The sequence below is a fragment of the Bos indicus genome, chromosome 8 (genome assembly GCF_029378745.1).
Source record: "Bos indicus isolate NIAB-ARS_2022 breed Sahiwal x Tharparkar chromosome 8, NIAB-ARS_B.indTharparkar_mat_pri_1.0, whole genome shotgun sequence".
NCBI lineage: Eukaryota > Metazoa > Chordata > Mammalia > Artiodactyla > Bovidae > Bos > Bos indicus.
This window is the reverse complement of record NC_091767.1, coordinates 45,875,342-45,891,100: the sequence shown is the minus strand read 5'-3', so window position 1 is coordinate 45,891,100 and position 15,759 is coordinate 45,875,342. Positions and strand designations below refer to the sequence as shown.

General features: G+C 39.5%; 1 protein-coding gene across 10 annotated transcripts in view; it reads right to left on the bottom strand.

The window, feature by feature from the left end:
- Positions 1-15,759, bottom strand: part of CFAP95 (cilia and flagella associated protein 95) — a 338,954-nt gene that overhangs the window by 278,025 nt on the left and 45,170 nt on the right. Inside the window, exon 1 of one of the 10 annotated variants that reach the window (XR_011568051.1) lies at positions 3,856-4,632. The exons of 5 other annotated variants lie outside the window; for them this stretch is intronic. Coding sequence is in view for 4 of the 5 variants with exons in the window: in XM_070794632.1 (XP_070650733.1) it covers positions 3,856-4,007 (152 nt within the window). In the remaining variant the exon portion in view is untranslated. Of the gene's footprint in view, positions 1-3,855; positions 4,633-15,759 lie in introns of those variants that run through there. 4 more of the 10 variants (XM_070794632.1, XM_070794637.1, XM_070794636.1 and 1 more) reach the window with 4 other exon arrangements.

The following is a 15,759-nucleotide window of genomic DNA, read 5'->3' as shown; positions in this document are numbered from 1 at the left end:
CAACTGCAAGAAGACAAGGCTCCTATACAATTTCTCATCCAGTAATGGACCTGAAACACTTTTACCAGCCATTCTGGGTATTTCAGCTTATCATGTCTATTATACACAACTCTTTTTAATGTGTAGTGAAGTCAAACAGACTTGCATTACATTCTGCATAAAGAGGAACACAGGAATCACTTAAATGTTTATTAAGAGGTACCTCAGAATTTCTCCCAGTTAGATTATATTTTGCAAACCTATAGGCACAGTCCCTTAGTTGATCAACTACTCAATTGAGAGGCCACAAAATGATTATTTTATTTTATATTTTATTTTATGCCACACCATGAAACATGCAGAATCTCAGTTCCCTGACCAGAGATTAAACCTATGGCCCCTGCAGTGGAAGCATGGAGTCTTAACCACTGAACCACTATTGCTGCTGCTGCTGCTGCTGCTAAGTCACTTCAGTCGTGTCTGACTCTGTGCAACCCCATAGACGGCAGCCCATCAGGCTCCACCGTCCCTGGGATTCTCCAGGCAAGAACACTGGAGTGGGGTGCCGTTGCCTTCTCTGGAACCACTATTGACGTACCTTCAAATGGTGTATTTTAGATAGTAGGTGTTCATCAATTAATCACTAACATAAGGTTAAAATCCAATAAAAGTCTTTTAAAAATTCAATAAAAGTTTTAATATACAACAAAATAAGTCAAAAGAAAGCAAACAGTGATGACCAGAATACATAAAAACAAAATGGTCAATGACATTTATTCATCTAGAAATTTATACAATTTGAACTTTATATAGTTTTTTTTTTTTAGGACAGATCTTGGTGAATGGATATGGAAGGAAAACAAGGATGCCAGCAGCACAGCCAGCTCAGAGAAATGCAAGTGTTTCTCAGATTTGATAATTGATTCTCATTATTTGAGGCTGTTATGTTCTAAAAAGTCACAAACAATTAGAAAATACTGAATCATTGTTCTTAGGGGAAATACAGGATTAGGTTCCTATGAGCTTCAGGTCACATTTTCATCAACTAATCAATACGTGACCTGGTTTTATGTGTGTCCCTGTTTAAACACATCTTGTTTAATACATATTGTTGACTCACTAACATTGAAATTACAGCCAATAGCATTGTAACTCAAGTCCAAATGAAGTTTATGTAACACACATACTTTCTTCATGAGGCACATAACAGCCTTCTTGCACTTAGGAACACTAGACAGCACTTCAACACTATGTTTGGGGGCCACCTGAACAATGATATCACCAACAAAATGTACAAAAATGCAAAAAACATGGCACTAAGTAGACTGTGAAAAGAATACTTGTTTACAGGAAGAGGAGCTAAAACAAGAAGGCAGAGTGTCTGACATCAACTAAGACTATGTGTGTGGGATGATTCAAATTTTTTGCCTCTCAGCACATGTCCATAAATGACCATGAAAGCACTGCAAGTAATGATTGGGGTTACATATAAATTTTTGCAAGGAATTTGCAAACACAGAATCTACAAGGAATGAGATCAACTGTATTTACCAACTATAGAGAACCTCTTCTATTTCCCTCTGACACTGCTTCTTCCTATTACATTGCTCTTGTCTATTCTCTTTTGTGTACCTATGGAACCCCTATTCTTCCTTCTAAACCTTGCTCAGAAAACCATATGCACACTAACCACCCACTCCTATTATATTTGTCTCCTACACTCATCTCTATTTTGCACAAATCAAATTATACTGAATTTACTGACACTCTACTTTATTGGCCAATGAAATTCATTGAGGTCAATGATCATGTCCTAATACATGTATATACTCTTTACTGTGTTTACCTGCTAGGCTATCTGTCAAAAGATGCTTCACATATAACACCTTGTTTAATCTTATAATAATACTATCAACCCCATTTTGCAGTTGCAGAAACAGAGGCCTAGAACAGTCATGTCACTTACCATATCACAAGCTGCAGAACTGGTATTGAAACCTAAAATCCAAGCTTTTAATCATTATATTATGCTAAATAAATATTAGTTACTATGTATGATTGACTCCTTAATATGCACAGGCATGGTATTAAATGCTTTATATAAATTATTTCATTGAACCACTTTATCCATCTCTATCTCCAACACATAGCAAAGTCCATGACACAAAAATATTTGTTGGGTTGAATTTATTTCTTCCTGCTCCCAAATCTTCTTTCTAAAACCAACAACATGAGAACTCTCTACAGTTCCAGTAGTGATCAGAATGACTTTCAGTTACACCACCCTTTTCTCCCACCAAGATCCTCATTCTCTTTCTCATACATGTTTTTCTGTGTTTTGTTACTGATGTCTGTGATGACCACAAGGAAAATCTTGAAAGCAAAAGAGGTACAGAAGGGAGCAGAAGCACTGTCCACTTGAAAAATGTCTTTCTCCTTAACAATTTCTGGCAGTGACTTACATTATGACCTAAATCCTTATGGAGTAACAAAATCATGGAAGAGTTAAGTATTTTGCTTGAGGCCTGTGGGGTAACCCCTCTTATGAGACTAAAGAGGATTTTTCTACTTCCCAGTGCAGGTTTTGATTTCAAATTAATATAACCTGTCATAGTGAGTTCAAAGTAGGCAAAGAGTTGGTTTTAGGGATAAGAAGTAAAACTAAGGGAGAGGGCTCATGGGAAAGGGAGTAGACAATAGAAAATTTGCAAGACAGAAACAACAGGAGTCACATACATTACATGAATGAAGGGATCAAGGAGAATTTAGCCCTGGGCTAGAGTCAAAATTATTTTCTTTCAAAAGTGAAAGTATAAAGAGGACAAGATATGAAATTTCATTTCAGATCTTCCTCTTACCCAGAATATTCTAAATAATCCAAAAACAATAATTCTCAACAATACAGCCAGGAAAATTGACCCAAAGGACAGAATTCTAAATGCTCTAAAAAGGCCTCATTTTTTCTCCCAATTATATGTGTCATGTTTTTGCTACTGGGCACTGTCATATTTAATAAATAGCAGAATCTCTAAGTGAATTCCAAGCCCAAAACTTAATGCAGGGAAGTAAATGTTTGCTGAGGTCAGGCAAGAAGTCAAAATTACCAGAGAAAGGGGTAGACTCATCTTAAACAGTAGCCAGTGTTCAACTCTCCAGTACATTCATAGTTGCCAGAAAAAAATAAAATTCTTTGTTGCCAAGGCTTTCAGCTTTTCAAAAGAAGACACAATCCTCTATTTCCATGTGAAATCTCCTGGTTTTAAATGTCGTCAATTATTTTAAAAGAAAAAATGTAAACACAGTGCATGTCAAATAAACTATGTTTGCTGGTTTACCCAGTGGGGGACACAGGGAATTTTAGGGACCTCTTTCAAATCATTCATTGTGTTTCACTGCCCCCAAGAAATGGCAATCCTGAGGCCATCCTCTGAACAGACATCTCCTCCTGTGCCTTGGTCCCCTAACAGACTCTGCCACGATTCCCTGGCCTCTGCAGATACCCTCCACCTCCACTCTCTGTGTGGGTGATCTGTGACCTCTGGCCGACAGGGTCTGGTGGCAGCAGGTCTCCGTGTGTACTAGGGAGCTGTTCTTGGAGTCCTCTTCTATCTCTCGTCCGCCCTGCCCAAACTTTCAGTCCTACACTCTCCATTTCTCCTTTGAAGATCTGTTTCCCTTTGTTTTTCCTCCTGATTACTCTCTCTTGAATGATGTTTTTCTTTATCTGCTCTTTTCCTCTTTTCTTATTCTTTCCTGTTTATTTCATGCTCTTCACCCTCGTCCTCTGTCTCTTACTCTCCTTTCCTCCCCCGTCCCCCATCCCGTCCCTTCTTCTCCATCTCCCAGCACCTAAGAATCCGAAGAGAGCTCGCTCACCAGGAATACACCAATACTGGCTTCGAGTATTTCTTGTGATGGGAGCGGAGGGTTAGGGAGCCTTTGCGCTCCATTAAGTCCGTGGGTCCGAGTTCCAACCAGTATTGTCCATGGCTGCACCATTCCTGGCAGGAACTGTCAGAGCTATCCATGGCGGCCCTCCTGACTCAGACCTCGAAGGATTTCTCTCTGAACCTATCCTGTTCTCTGTGTTGACACAGTCCAAGATTCCGCGTCTCTCATCTCCTAAGCAACCTGGAGCGAGGTCAATGGAGGGGCGGAGTCAATGGAAGGGCGGGGCCAATAGAGAGGCCGATCCCTCAAACTTAACAGTCCTGGTTTCCTAGACAGTGTACGCAATTACTGATTAGGAATAAACTACATTCCCCAGAGTGCAGTGAGAGGAGTGAGCAGCCTACCTACAGCTTGGGAGGGACAACTGCATCCTGGGATATGTAGTTTCACCCTCCTAACAGCCTACCCCTTAGAGTGCACGGAGTTAAGCAGGAGCGCTGGGTCAGTTAAGGCCTAAGTGGACCTGAACCCCGGGCTGGTCTGTTCTGGCTGTCCTTGGGGAAGTTTCTCTTTACCATTAATCATCTGTTGCCACCACACCTTCTGCTTACAAGTTACATAAATTTGACTAAAAGGGAGCTAGAGAACACCCCTCAAACCATAAAATATGTCTTTTCCATACAACTTTTCTGAGAAAGAGCCTTAGGCTTCAATAAATTCCAGAAGTTTCTTATTGTAAGAAGACCACATTACACAAGCTTAAAAACACAAGAGATATTTCGCATTACAAATCGATTTTCTAGTTCGCAAAAGATTTATCATGGTATGCCTAATAGTGTTCTGGATTAGATTTCACAAATTTGAATATACACAACTACTAAGTGCTTTTCTGTGGCCTGCAGTGCCCAGTGTGGGCACCTGTGGCAGGTGTAGGCCCCTATTTTACTGACAGTCACGGTTAAACCACGTTTCTTAGAACCAAAAAAACAGCCCACTGTCACCTGCCTAGTGCTAGGAGAGCACTGATTGCTATTTTAGCCCTTTACTTCTTGAAGGAATGAAAAGAAAATTAGAAGTGTAAACAAGATCCATGCTAATCTCAATTCTGTCCAATCAAAGCATAGCACATTGCTGTTGCTCCAAAAATACTATTATCATATTACCATTTGGTTTATTTTATTTTACTTATGTTTAAAGTGTATTTGTTTTACTTATGCTTTAAGAGGTGGCAACATAATATATGTACATCCAACATGTCAGGTCTCTCTAGCCAATTTGACTGAGAGATGGAAGCTGCCCAGAGCCAAGTCTTTTTTCTTGTGCTGCAGAGATTTAAAAGCTCTTTAACACACCAACTAGCAATATACTACAAAAGCAAACAAAACAAGCATAATTCATTATTTTAGAGTTCCTTAAGCCAAACAGACAGCATTTTGAAGTCTAAGAATTTGCTTTTTTGTTACACTCTTCCCCTTCATATCAACTTGATAAACTTTATTGTCTTGTGTCTACTAAATACTTTCCCAAGTCGAGATGTATGAGATTAACTCTCTGATACCCTCAAGTTCAGACATAATCTATTCTCTTTGTATACAGCAGTACATTTCATAGAATTTTCTGTTGCTAATTCCATCCTTACAGAACAGAATAATAGTTACAGTAATAGAACAGTATTTATTGCAGAGGGGGTTTTGTGAGAATTACATAAGATGGTAACTTTATTGAAAGCAGAAGGAACGGTGCCTAACACATGCTCAGTCCTCAATTAAATTTCAATTACTAATGTTATAACTACACACTAACTTTGTTCTTATCATTTTAGAAAAAATACTCTAAACTGCTTGTTGTTTTTGTAGAGTTTCCTAAGTATACTTCACTATTTTTCAAGCTTTGTCTATAAGGTGTATTTAATAAATATCTTTTCATCATATTTTAATATGAAATTTAATAGCTTGAGTCAGAAAAATGTTGGCAGATATTTTTATATATTGTTACCAATGATAACAATGGTTTTGTATTCATATGGAATCTTTTCAAGATCATTTAATAAGCTTTATTTTTTATAACTATGAAATCACTGATCTTTGACATACTTGAGTTATTCCTGTTTTCCTCAATCTTCATCAAACCAATGACGTGTAGGGCTTAATGCAAGACCTTCTATTATAGTAATCTCTTTTCAACATAATATCCTTGGAGTGAGAAAATTACAGCTCAGCTGGCTGAATCAGTACTTCTCTGTAAGATAAGTACAGGCAGACCAACTTGCGAAGTGGGAATCCCTTCATCTCAGCCTACTCCAGTGTATTTCTTTATTAGCTTTATCAGATCCATAAACAGGTTGCCAAGGAGACCTGACCAGAACAGTAAACCTAAAACAGATGTAATCCAGCCAGACGTAAATAACCACGGAGGTTAACCTCCTTACCATCTCCTTTCCTTTCTTTCTTAACAGTCTGCTCAATTCTTGGAAAAGCCCCTACTCAGCACCTTCCAAAGTCACCATCAACTTATCCTCTCCTAGTTCTTCTACCACGTGTCATGCAATTATTTGAGAGAAAAAAATTTTAATTACACAAGAACATTAGTTTGTACTATCTTCATGATGAGTCTAGTTTAAATCTATTTAAAAACTTGTACTGAACTTGTATAATACTTAAAAGTTTGAAACAAATATTTATGTCCTAATTAAGGATTGCATAGAATTTTTTTAGTTCTCCAGAAATGAGGACCTCCCATCACCCACCATATACATATCTAGGGGCTCTCTTTCAAATATTTTGTATAAAAAATTTAGGATCACAATGAATGAGAGGTGTCTGGTCCTCCCTGCTCCTGCTGTCCCCGCTATGTATCTCCTGTTCTCTCTCCCTTCTCTCCTTCGTTTCCTTTTGCCCACTTTTTCTCCCCTTATCCCTTCCTCTTCCATCACCACTCTTTATTTTCTTTCCTTCTTCCCTCTTCTTTCTTTCTTCCCACCTTTCCTCTCCCTGTTTCCTCTTCTTCTTCTTCTTCCTCCTGAGAAGTGGTATGGATTTTAGAGTCAAAAACTACTGCTGAGCCCTCAAGACATTTTGGTACAATTCAGTTACATGAAAAATATAAAAGGAAAATAGTATGACCTAGAAATCTGGGCCAAAATTTATTTGAATAAGTTCATATTTAAAGGAGTAATGCTAATGAAAGCTTCAATCTTCTTGCCTTTCCTTTAGCTATTCATAACTACCAACAGTCTTTTTAGAGGAATTTAATCTTGAATATGATTCTTCAGTGCTTCTAATTTGGATTGCAAACATATCAGGCATTGACCTGCTCTCAAGCCATTATTAACTAGTATTGATTAAGTCCTATCATGCAGCAGACATTATTTCTGGAACTCCTACTGTCAACATGGGGATTAATTTATTAAATATTCAATGTATAGTATTCTATAATTCAGCATTTCCCTTATTTTGATATATAATCCAGCCAATAAGTGAAATTCTTCAGTAGAGTTGCTCATAGATATCATGTTAAAACTTTAATGACCTGGGTTAGTAATGACATACTCTAACATAAATGTAGATTAGGGATTTCTTTAATATTCTACAAGTTGGATATCATTAATTATTCAAAGACTGAATACCCATTTTCACAAATGATCTAAACCCTTAGTTTCTTCCATGTTTCTTCTGTGCCTCTTTGGTGTTTTGGCACCTTCACTGTTTATTAGCAGCAAGAATGAGATAATTTAGCTACCAGTTACTAGTTCTTATGTAAAAGTGGCACTGGAAATTAAGTTCAATATCTTTGTGACTTTCTTTGTTCCCTGTGGTCTTTAATCTAGATGAAGGAACATTTTCTCCCAGGGAAGAAGCTCAGAGGAAAGAAATTGGATTTGGGCTCCTTTCTGCTCCTGGTGGGAGAAGGCAACGGCAACCCACTCCAGTACTCTTGCCTGGAAAATCCTATGGACGGAGGGACGTGGTAGGCTGCAGTCCATGGGGTTGCTAGGAGTCGGACATGACTGAGCAACTTCACTTTCACTTTTAACTTGCATGCATTGGAGAAGGAAATGGCAACCCACTCCAGTGTTCTTGCCTGGAGAATCCCAGGGACGGAGAGCCTGCTGGGCTGCCGTCTATGGGGTCGCACAGAGTTGGATACGACTGAAGCGACTTAGCAGCAGCAGCAGCTGCTCCTGGTGGTGGTAAACATTTTCCTATGTTCCTCATAAGTCCCACCCCCAGCTGCAGGATGAGCAGCCTGATAAGAAACTTGCAAAAGGGCTTCTCCCAGAGGGTCAAGTGTATGCACAAAGTTTCTAGTTGTTGAGTGAGCCAAGCACATAGCTGAGGATTCTGAGTCACCAGTCTGGGGAAAAGAAGGGGAGCTTAGGGCAGAAACTGGAAAACTTTCTGAACTTGTAGGGTCTTTCCCGGGGTTGCATGATTTCGAGTTTCCAGTGTTCAGTTGGCTTATGTCACTGTTTCCTCTGTTAATTAGGCTTATGACGCTGTTTCCTCTGTTAATTAAATCTCTTTCTATACCATGATGTATAGATTGCTTTAAGTAGGGAGGCTCAGGATATTTCAGAAGGATCATTTTCTAAACAGTCAAAAGTGAAAGTGTTCCTTGCTCAGTCCTATCTGACTCTTTGCCAGGAGGGGGCTAAAATCAAGTAACATTAAAAGATAATAATAAAGAAAATAAGGACTTAAGAGTAAGGATCTTTAAGACAGAGGGCTTGTTTACTTTTTTGCCACCATTCTATGACTAATTAGTATACTTCTTGAAATTTGGCCCATGGCTCAAGTTGGGAAAAAGAGTTGAAATGTTTCTTTTCACAGGAAGCTGGAAGTACTATTCAACAAATAGTGTCTGCCAGAAAAGGAGTGTTTTGGGGGTAAGCCCACCATGGAATTCTAGAGGAATTGGAGGTAGGGTCAGCTGTTTACTATTCCTTCACCTTAATAACTCCTCTCTTCCTCCTGGGTTCACTAGGCAGCTCCTTTCCTTGTTAGGATTGAGGGTTGGAGGAGAGTTAAGGGGGAGGGGGTGGGAAGTAGCATCTTATTTACTGCTCACCTCATAATTTCTGTCAAAGCCCTCTGGGTGGTTGATGCCTAAATGTTGGTCATAGGGAATTTTTGTAGGTTCCTCAAAGGCCCCCTTAGACTGCATTATTGCTAAGAGCAGATCATGTATCCTGATTATTTAGGTCATCTTACCCTTGCCCTCATACGTCTTGGGCAGAGTCCTTTGAAATCAGCCCATCCTCAGTTAATCTTTCCAGTGTTCATTCTTGTCCATGGAAAACAGCATGTTTGGTGCCCTCTAAATCCTGGAAGCACAAGCTGCTTCACAGGCTCTGCTACCATATAAAGCTCCAGAATGCCTCTAACCTGCAGATATTTCTAGGCTAGAAACTGAGCACTACTCACCAGGTCCTCCAAATCCCTGGGTGACATGTGAAGCTCTCTGAGAGAATTCTAAACCCTTCTCACTTGATAAAGGTGTTCTGCACTCAGTTCCTCTGTGGGAGTTGGGGAGCAGGGGAGAGCCCAGATCAACAAGCAATTCTCAGGATACCAGCTGGGCATCCTATAATTCAGCTCAATTCTGATACTATCTACCCAGAGATAGCATTGGATATCACGGTTAAGGGTTCAGCCCTACAAGACTGCCCCCCACTCACCAGTCACAAGTCCAGGTTATTACCTGTTCTTCTGACCAAACTGGCTATAAATCAGAGATTATATGCTCTCCTTGAGTTGTTAGATTGCTAGAATAGCTCACAGAACTCAGAAAACATTTTACTTACTAGAACATCAGTTTATTATAAAAGAATATAGCCTAGGAAGAGGCCAGTGGAAGAGAGGCAGAAGGCAAGGTACAGGAAAGGGCACTGGAGCTTTCATGCTCTCACCATGCGCGCTACTCTTCCCGAATCTCCAATGTTCGCCAATCCAGGAGCTCTCTGCACCCTGTTTTTTGGATTTGGGGGGAGGCTTCATTACATTGGTATGACTCACTAAATCACTGGTCATTGGTGACTGATTCAATTTCCTAGCCCGCTCCCTTCCCTGAAGGTTGAGGGTGGGACTAAGTTCCTACTCTTACTTTGCTGGTTCCCATGGCAACCTGCACTTAACTTCAGGTGAGGGCCAGAAGTCACCTTATTTACATAACAGGAGACACCTTTGTTGTTCTCCTTGCTTAGGAAATTCCAAGGATTTAGAAGGCAATAGCACCCCATTCCAGTACTCTTGCCTGGAAAATCCCATGGATGGAGGAGCCTGGTAGGCTGCAGTCCATGGGGTCTCGAAGAATCGGACATGACTGAGCGACTTCACTTTCACTTTTCACGTTCATGCATTGGAGAAGGAAATGGCAACCCGCTCCAGTGTTCTTGCCTGGAGAATCCCAGGGATGGGGGAGCCTGATGGGCTGCCTTCTATGGGGTCACACAGAGTCACGACTGAAGTGACTTAGCAGCAAAAGCTCATGATGGTGGGATCACTCACCTAGAGCCAGACTTCCTGGAATGTGAAGTCAAGTGGGCCTTAGAAAGCATCACTACGAACAAAGCTAGTGGAGGTGATGGAATTCCAGTTGAGCTATTCCAAATCCTGAAAGATGATGCCGGGAAAGTGCTGCACTCAATATGCCAGCAAATTTGGAAAACTCAGCAGTGGCCACAGGACTGGAAAAGGTCAGTTTTCATTCCAAGCCCAAAGAAAGGCAATGCCAAAGAATGCTCAAACTACCGCACAATTGCACTCATCTCACATGCTAGTAAAGTAATGCTCAAAATTCGCCAAGCCAGGCTTCAGCAATACGTGAACCGCGAACTTCCAGATGTTCAAGCTGGTTTTAGAAAAGGCAGAGGAACCAGAGATCAAATTGCCAATATTCCCTGGATCATGGAAAAAGCAAGAGAGTTCCAGAAAAACATCTATTTCTGCTTTATTGACTATGCCAAAGCCTTTGACTGTGTGGATCACAATAAACTGTGGAAAATTCTGAAAGAGATGGGAATACCAGACCACCTGACTGCCTCTTGAGAAACCTGTATGCAGGTCAGGAAGCAACATTTAGAACTGGACATGGAACAACAGACTGGTTCCAAATAGGAAAAGGAATATGTCAAGGCTGTATACTGCCACCCTGCTTATTTAACTTCTATGCAGAGTACATCATGGGAAACGCTGAGCTGGATGAAGCACAAGCTGGAATCAAGATTACACGGAGAAATATCAATAACCTCAGCTATGCAGATGACACCACCCTTATGGCAGAAAGTGAAGAGGAACTAAAAAGCCTCTTGATGAAAGTGAAAGAGGAGAGTGAAAAAGTTGGCTTAAAGCTCAACATTCAGAAAATGAAGATCATGGCATCCGGTCCCACCACTTCATGGGACATAGATGGGGAAACAGTGGAAACAGTGTCAGACTTTATTTTGGGGGGCTCCAAAATCACTGCAGATGGTGACTGCAGCCATGAAATTAAAAGACACTTACTCCTTGGAAGGAAAGTTATGACCAACCTAGATAGCATATTCAAAAGCAGAGACATTACTTTGCCAACAAAGGTCCGTCTAGTCAAGGCTATGGTTTTTCCAGTAGTCATGTATGGATGTGAGAGTTGGACTGTGAAGAAATCTGAGTGCCGAAGAATTGATGCTTTTGAACTGGTGGTGTTGGAGAAGACTCTTCAGAGTCCCTTGGACTGCAAGGAGATCCAACCAGTCCATCCTAAAGGAGATCAGTCCTGGTTGTTCTCTGGAAGGACTGATGCTAAAGCTGAAACTCCAATACTTTGTCCACCTCATGCGAAGAGTTGGCTCATTGGAAAAGACTCTGATGCTGGGAGGGATTGGGGGCAGGAAGAGAAGGGGACGACAGAGGATGAGATGGCTGGATGGCATCACCAACTCTATGGACATGAGTTGGGGTGAACTTCCAGAGTTGGTGATAGACAGGGAGGCCTGGCGTGCTGCGATTCATGGGGTCGCAAAGAGTTGGACACAACTGAGCGACTGAACTGAACTCTGCACCAGGAACCAAGGACAAAGACCAAATATATATTTCTTACTATAAATCACAATATCATATTTGACTTGAATGGAAAGGGGAGAAGAGAAAACTATAGCATTATGCCAACTCTCTCCAAAAAAAATCCTCATTGCTGCTCTTCATCCCCTCCATCAGTCTGACCTTCATATGTGTGTGTGTGTGTGTCTGTGTGTGTGTGTGTGTATGTGGATAGATAGATGATACATATTATTGTATCAACTTCTCTTTGAAAGTCTGTCACCTCTGCCCACAGCCCACCCTACATTCTCTGGCCAGAACTGATCACTCCCTCTTCTCTGTATTGAAGTATCTTGAACACCTTTTATGATGGTGCCTATCACACTGTAGATATGTTAATTTTTTATATGTTTATCTTCCCCACTAGAGTGACTTGAGGACACCATCATTTTGGCATCCCTAATGTGTGGCTTGAAACTCAACATTCAAAAAATTAAGATCATTGCATCCAGTCCCAACACTTCACAGCAAATAGATGGGGAAACAATGGAAACAGTGACAGACTGTATTTTCTTGAACTGAACTGAATGTGTGGCATAATGCCTGGAACCTGCATGGTAGTAGAGAAAAAACAAAGTCAGAATTCACTGGGTACTTTCTAGTTGTCATGTACTATACCAAGCATGTCAACATATATTATCTCATTTAATCATCATAGCAGCTTTATGAAGTTGCATCTATTTTATATGTACTACAAAGATGAAAAATAGGGCTTAGTTAATTTAATGACTCCCCAAATCATGAAGCTACATAGTGAAGACAAGATTTGAATGCAGTCAGTTGGACTCCCAATCCAGTCTTTACTCAATATTGTCTCCTAGGACAGAAAATTATTACAGTTAAAGTTGTGGCTTCTTTTCTTTTTTAATTTATTTTTTATTGAAGGATAATTGCCTTACAGAATTTTGCTGTTTTCTGTCAAACCTCAACATAAATCAGCCATAGGTATACATATATCCTCTCCTTTTTGAAACTCCCTCCCATCTCCCTCCCCATCCCACCCCTCTAGGTTGATACAGAGCCCTGTATGAGTTTCCTGAGCCAGACAGCAAATTCCCATTGGCTATCATTTTAAATACAGTAATTTTAGTTTCCATGTTACTCTTTCCATACATATCACCCTCTCCTCCCCTCTCTCCATGTCCTTAGTTTGTTCTCTTGTCTGTTTCTCCACTGTTGCCCTGTAAATAAATTCTTCAGTACCAATTTTCTAGATTCTGTATATATGTACTAGAATACACTATTTATCTTTCTTTCTGACTCACTTCATTCTGTATAATAGGTTATAGGTTCATCCACCTCATTAGAACTGACTCAATGCACTCCTTTTTATGGCTGAGTAATATTCCATTGTGTACCAGAACTTCTTTATCCATTCATCTGTTGATGGACATCTAGGTTGTTTCCATGTTCTAGCTGTTGTAAATAGTGCTGAATTGAACAATGGGATACATAGGTTTCTTTCAATTTTGGTTTCCTCAAGGTATATGCCTAGGAATGGGATTGCTGAGTCATATGGTGGTTTTATTCCTAGTTTTTTAAGGAATATTCATACAGTCTTCCATAGTGGCTGTATCAATTTACATTCCCACCAACAGTGCAAGGGCATTCCCTTTTCTCCACACACTCTCCAGAATTTATTGTTTGTAGCCTTTTTGATGATGGCCATTCTGACCAGTGTGAGGTGACATCTCACTGTGGTTTTTATTTGCATTTCTCTAGTAATGAGTGATGTTGAGCATCTTTTCATGTGTTTATTAGCCATCTGTATGTCTTCTTTGGAGAAATGTCTGTTTGGTTCTTTTTCTCACTTTTTGATTGGGTTGTTTATCTGGTATTGAGTTGTATGAGCTGCTTGTGTATTTTGGAAATTAAAGCTTTGTCAATTGTTTCATTTGCTATTATTTCCTCCCATTCTGAGCATTGTCTTTTCACCTTGATTATAGTTTCCTTTGTTGTGCAAAAGCATTTAAGTTTAATCAGGTCCCACTTTTTTACTTTTGTTTTTATTTCCATTACTGTAGAAGGTAGGTCATAGAAGATCTTGCTTTGATTTATGTCATTGAGTGTTCTGCCTATGCTTTCCTCTAAGAGTTTTATAGTTTCTGGTCTTACATTTAGGTCTTTAATCCATTTTGAGTTTATCTTTGTGTATGGTGTTAGTAAGTGTTCTAATTTCATTCTTTTACATGTAGCTGTCCAGTTTTCCCAGCACCATTTATTGAAGAGGCTGTCTTTGCCCATTGTATATTTGTGCCTCCTTTGTCAAAAATAAGGTACCCATAAGTGCATGGGTTTATTTCTGGGCTTTCTATCTTATTCCACTGGTCTATATTTCTGTTTTTGTGCCAGTACCATACTGTCTTGATGACTGTAGCTTTGTAGTATAATCTGAAGTCAGGAAGGTTGATTCCTCCAGCTCCATTCTTCTTTCTTAAGACTGCTTTGGCTATTTGGGGTCTTCTGTGTTTTCATATGAATTGTGAAATTTTTTGTTCTAGTTCTGTGAAAAATGCCAATGACAATTTGATAGGACTCACATTAAGTCTGTAGATTGTGTTTTGTAGTATAGTCATTTTCACAATATTGATTCTTCCTACCTGGGAACATGGACTATCTCTCCATCTGTTTATGTCGTCTTTGATTTCTTTCATTAGTGTCTTATAATTTTCTGTGCACAGTTCTTTTGTATCCTTAGGTAAGTTTATTCCTAGATATGTAATTCTTTCTGTTGCAATGGTGAATGGGATTGATTCCTTAATTTCTCTGTATGATTTCTCATTGTTAGTATATAGAAATGCAAATGATTTCTGTGTGTTGAGTTTGTATCCTGCAACTTTGCTAATTCACTGGTTAGCTCTAGTAATTTTCTGATACTATCTTTAGGGTTTTCTATGAACCGTATCACGTAATCTGCAAACAGTGAGAGCTTTAATTCTTTTCTGATCTGGATTCCTTTAATTTCTTTTTCTTCTCTGATTGCTGTAGCTAGCACTTCCAGAACTATGTTGAGTAATAGTGGCAAAAGTGGACTCCCTTGTCTTATTACTGATCTTAGGGGGAATGCTTTCAGTTTTTCACCACTGAGAATAATGTTTGCTGTAGGCTTATCATATATGGCCTTTACTATGTTGAAGAAGGTTCCTTCTATGCCCTTTTTTTGAAGCGTTTTAATCATAAATGTGTGTTGAAAGTTGTCAAAGGCTTTTTCTGCATCTATTGAGATGATCATATGGTTTTTATTCTTTCAATTTGTTAATATAGTGTATCACATTGATTGATTTGCATATATTGAAGAATCTTTGCATCCCTGGAATAAATCCAACTTGATCATGGTGTATGAGCTTTTTGATGTGTTACTGAAATCTGTTTGCTAAAATTTTGTTGAGGACTTTTGCATCTATGTTCATCAGTGATATTGGCCTGTAGTTTTCTTTTTCATGTTGTCTTTGTCTGGTTTTGGTATTAGGGTGATGGTGGCCTCATAGAATGAGTTTGGAAGTGTTCTTCCTCTACAATTTTTTTGAAAGAATTTCAAGAAGGATAGGCATTAGCTCTTCTCTAAATGTTTGATAGAATTCTCCTGTGAAGCCATCTGGTCCTGAGCTTTGGTTTTTTGGGATATTTTTGATCACAGCTTCAATTTCAGTGCTTGTAATTGGATGTTCATAATTTCTATTTCTTCCTGGTTCAGTCTTGGAAGATTGAACTTTTCTAAGAATCTGTCCACTTCTTCCAGGTTATCCATTTTACTGCCATATAGTTGTTCATAACAGTCTCTTATAATCTTTTGTATTTCTGCACTGTCTGTTGT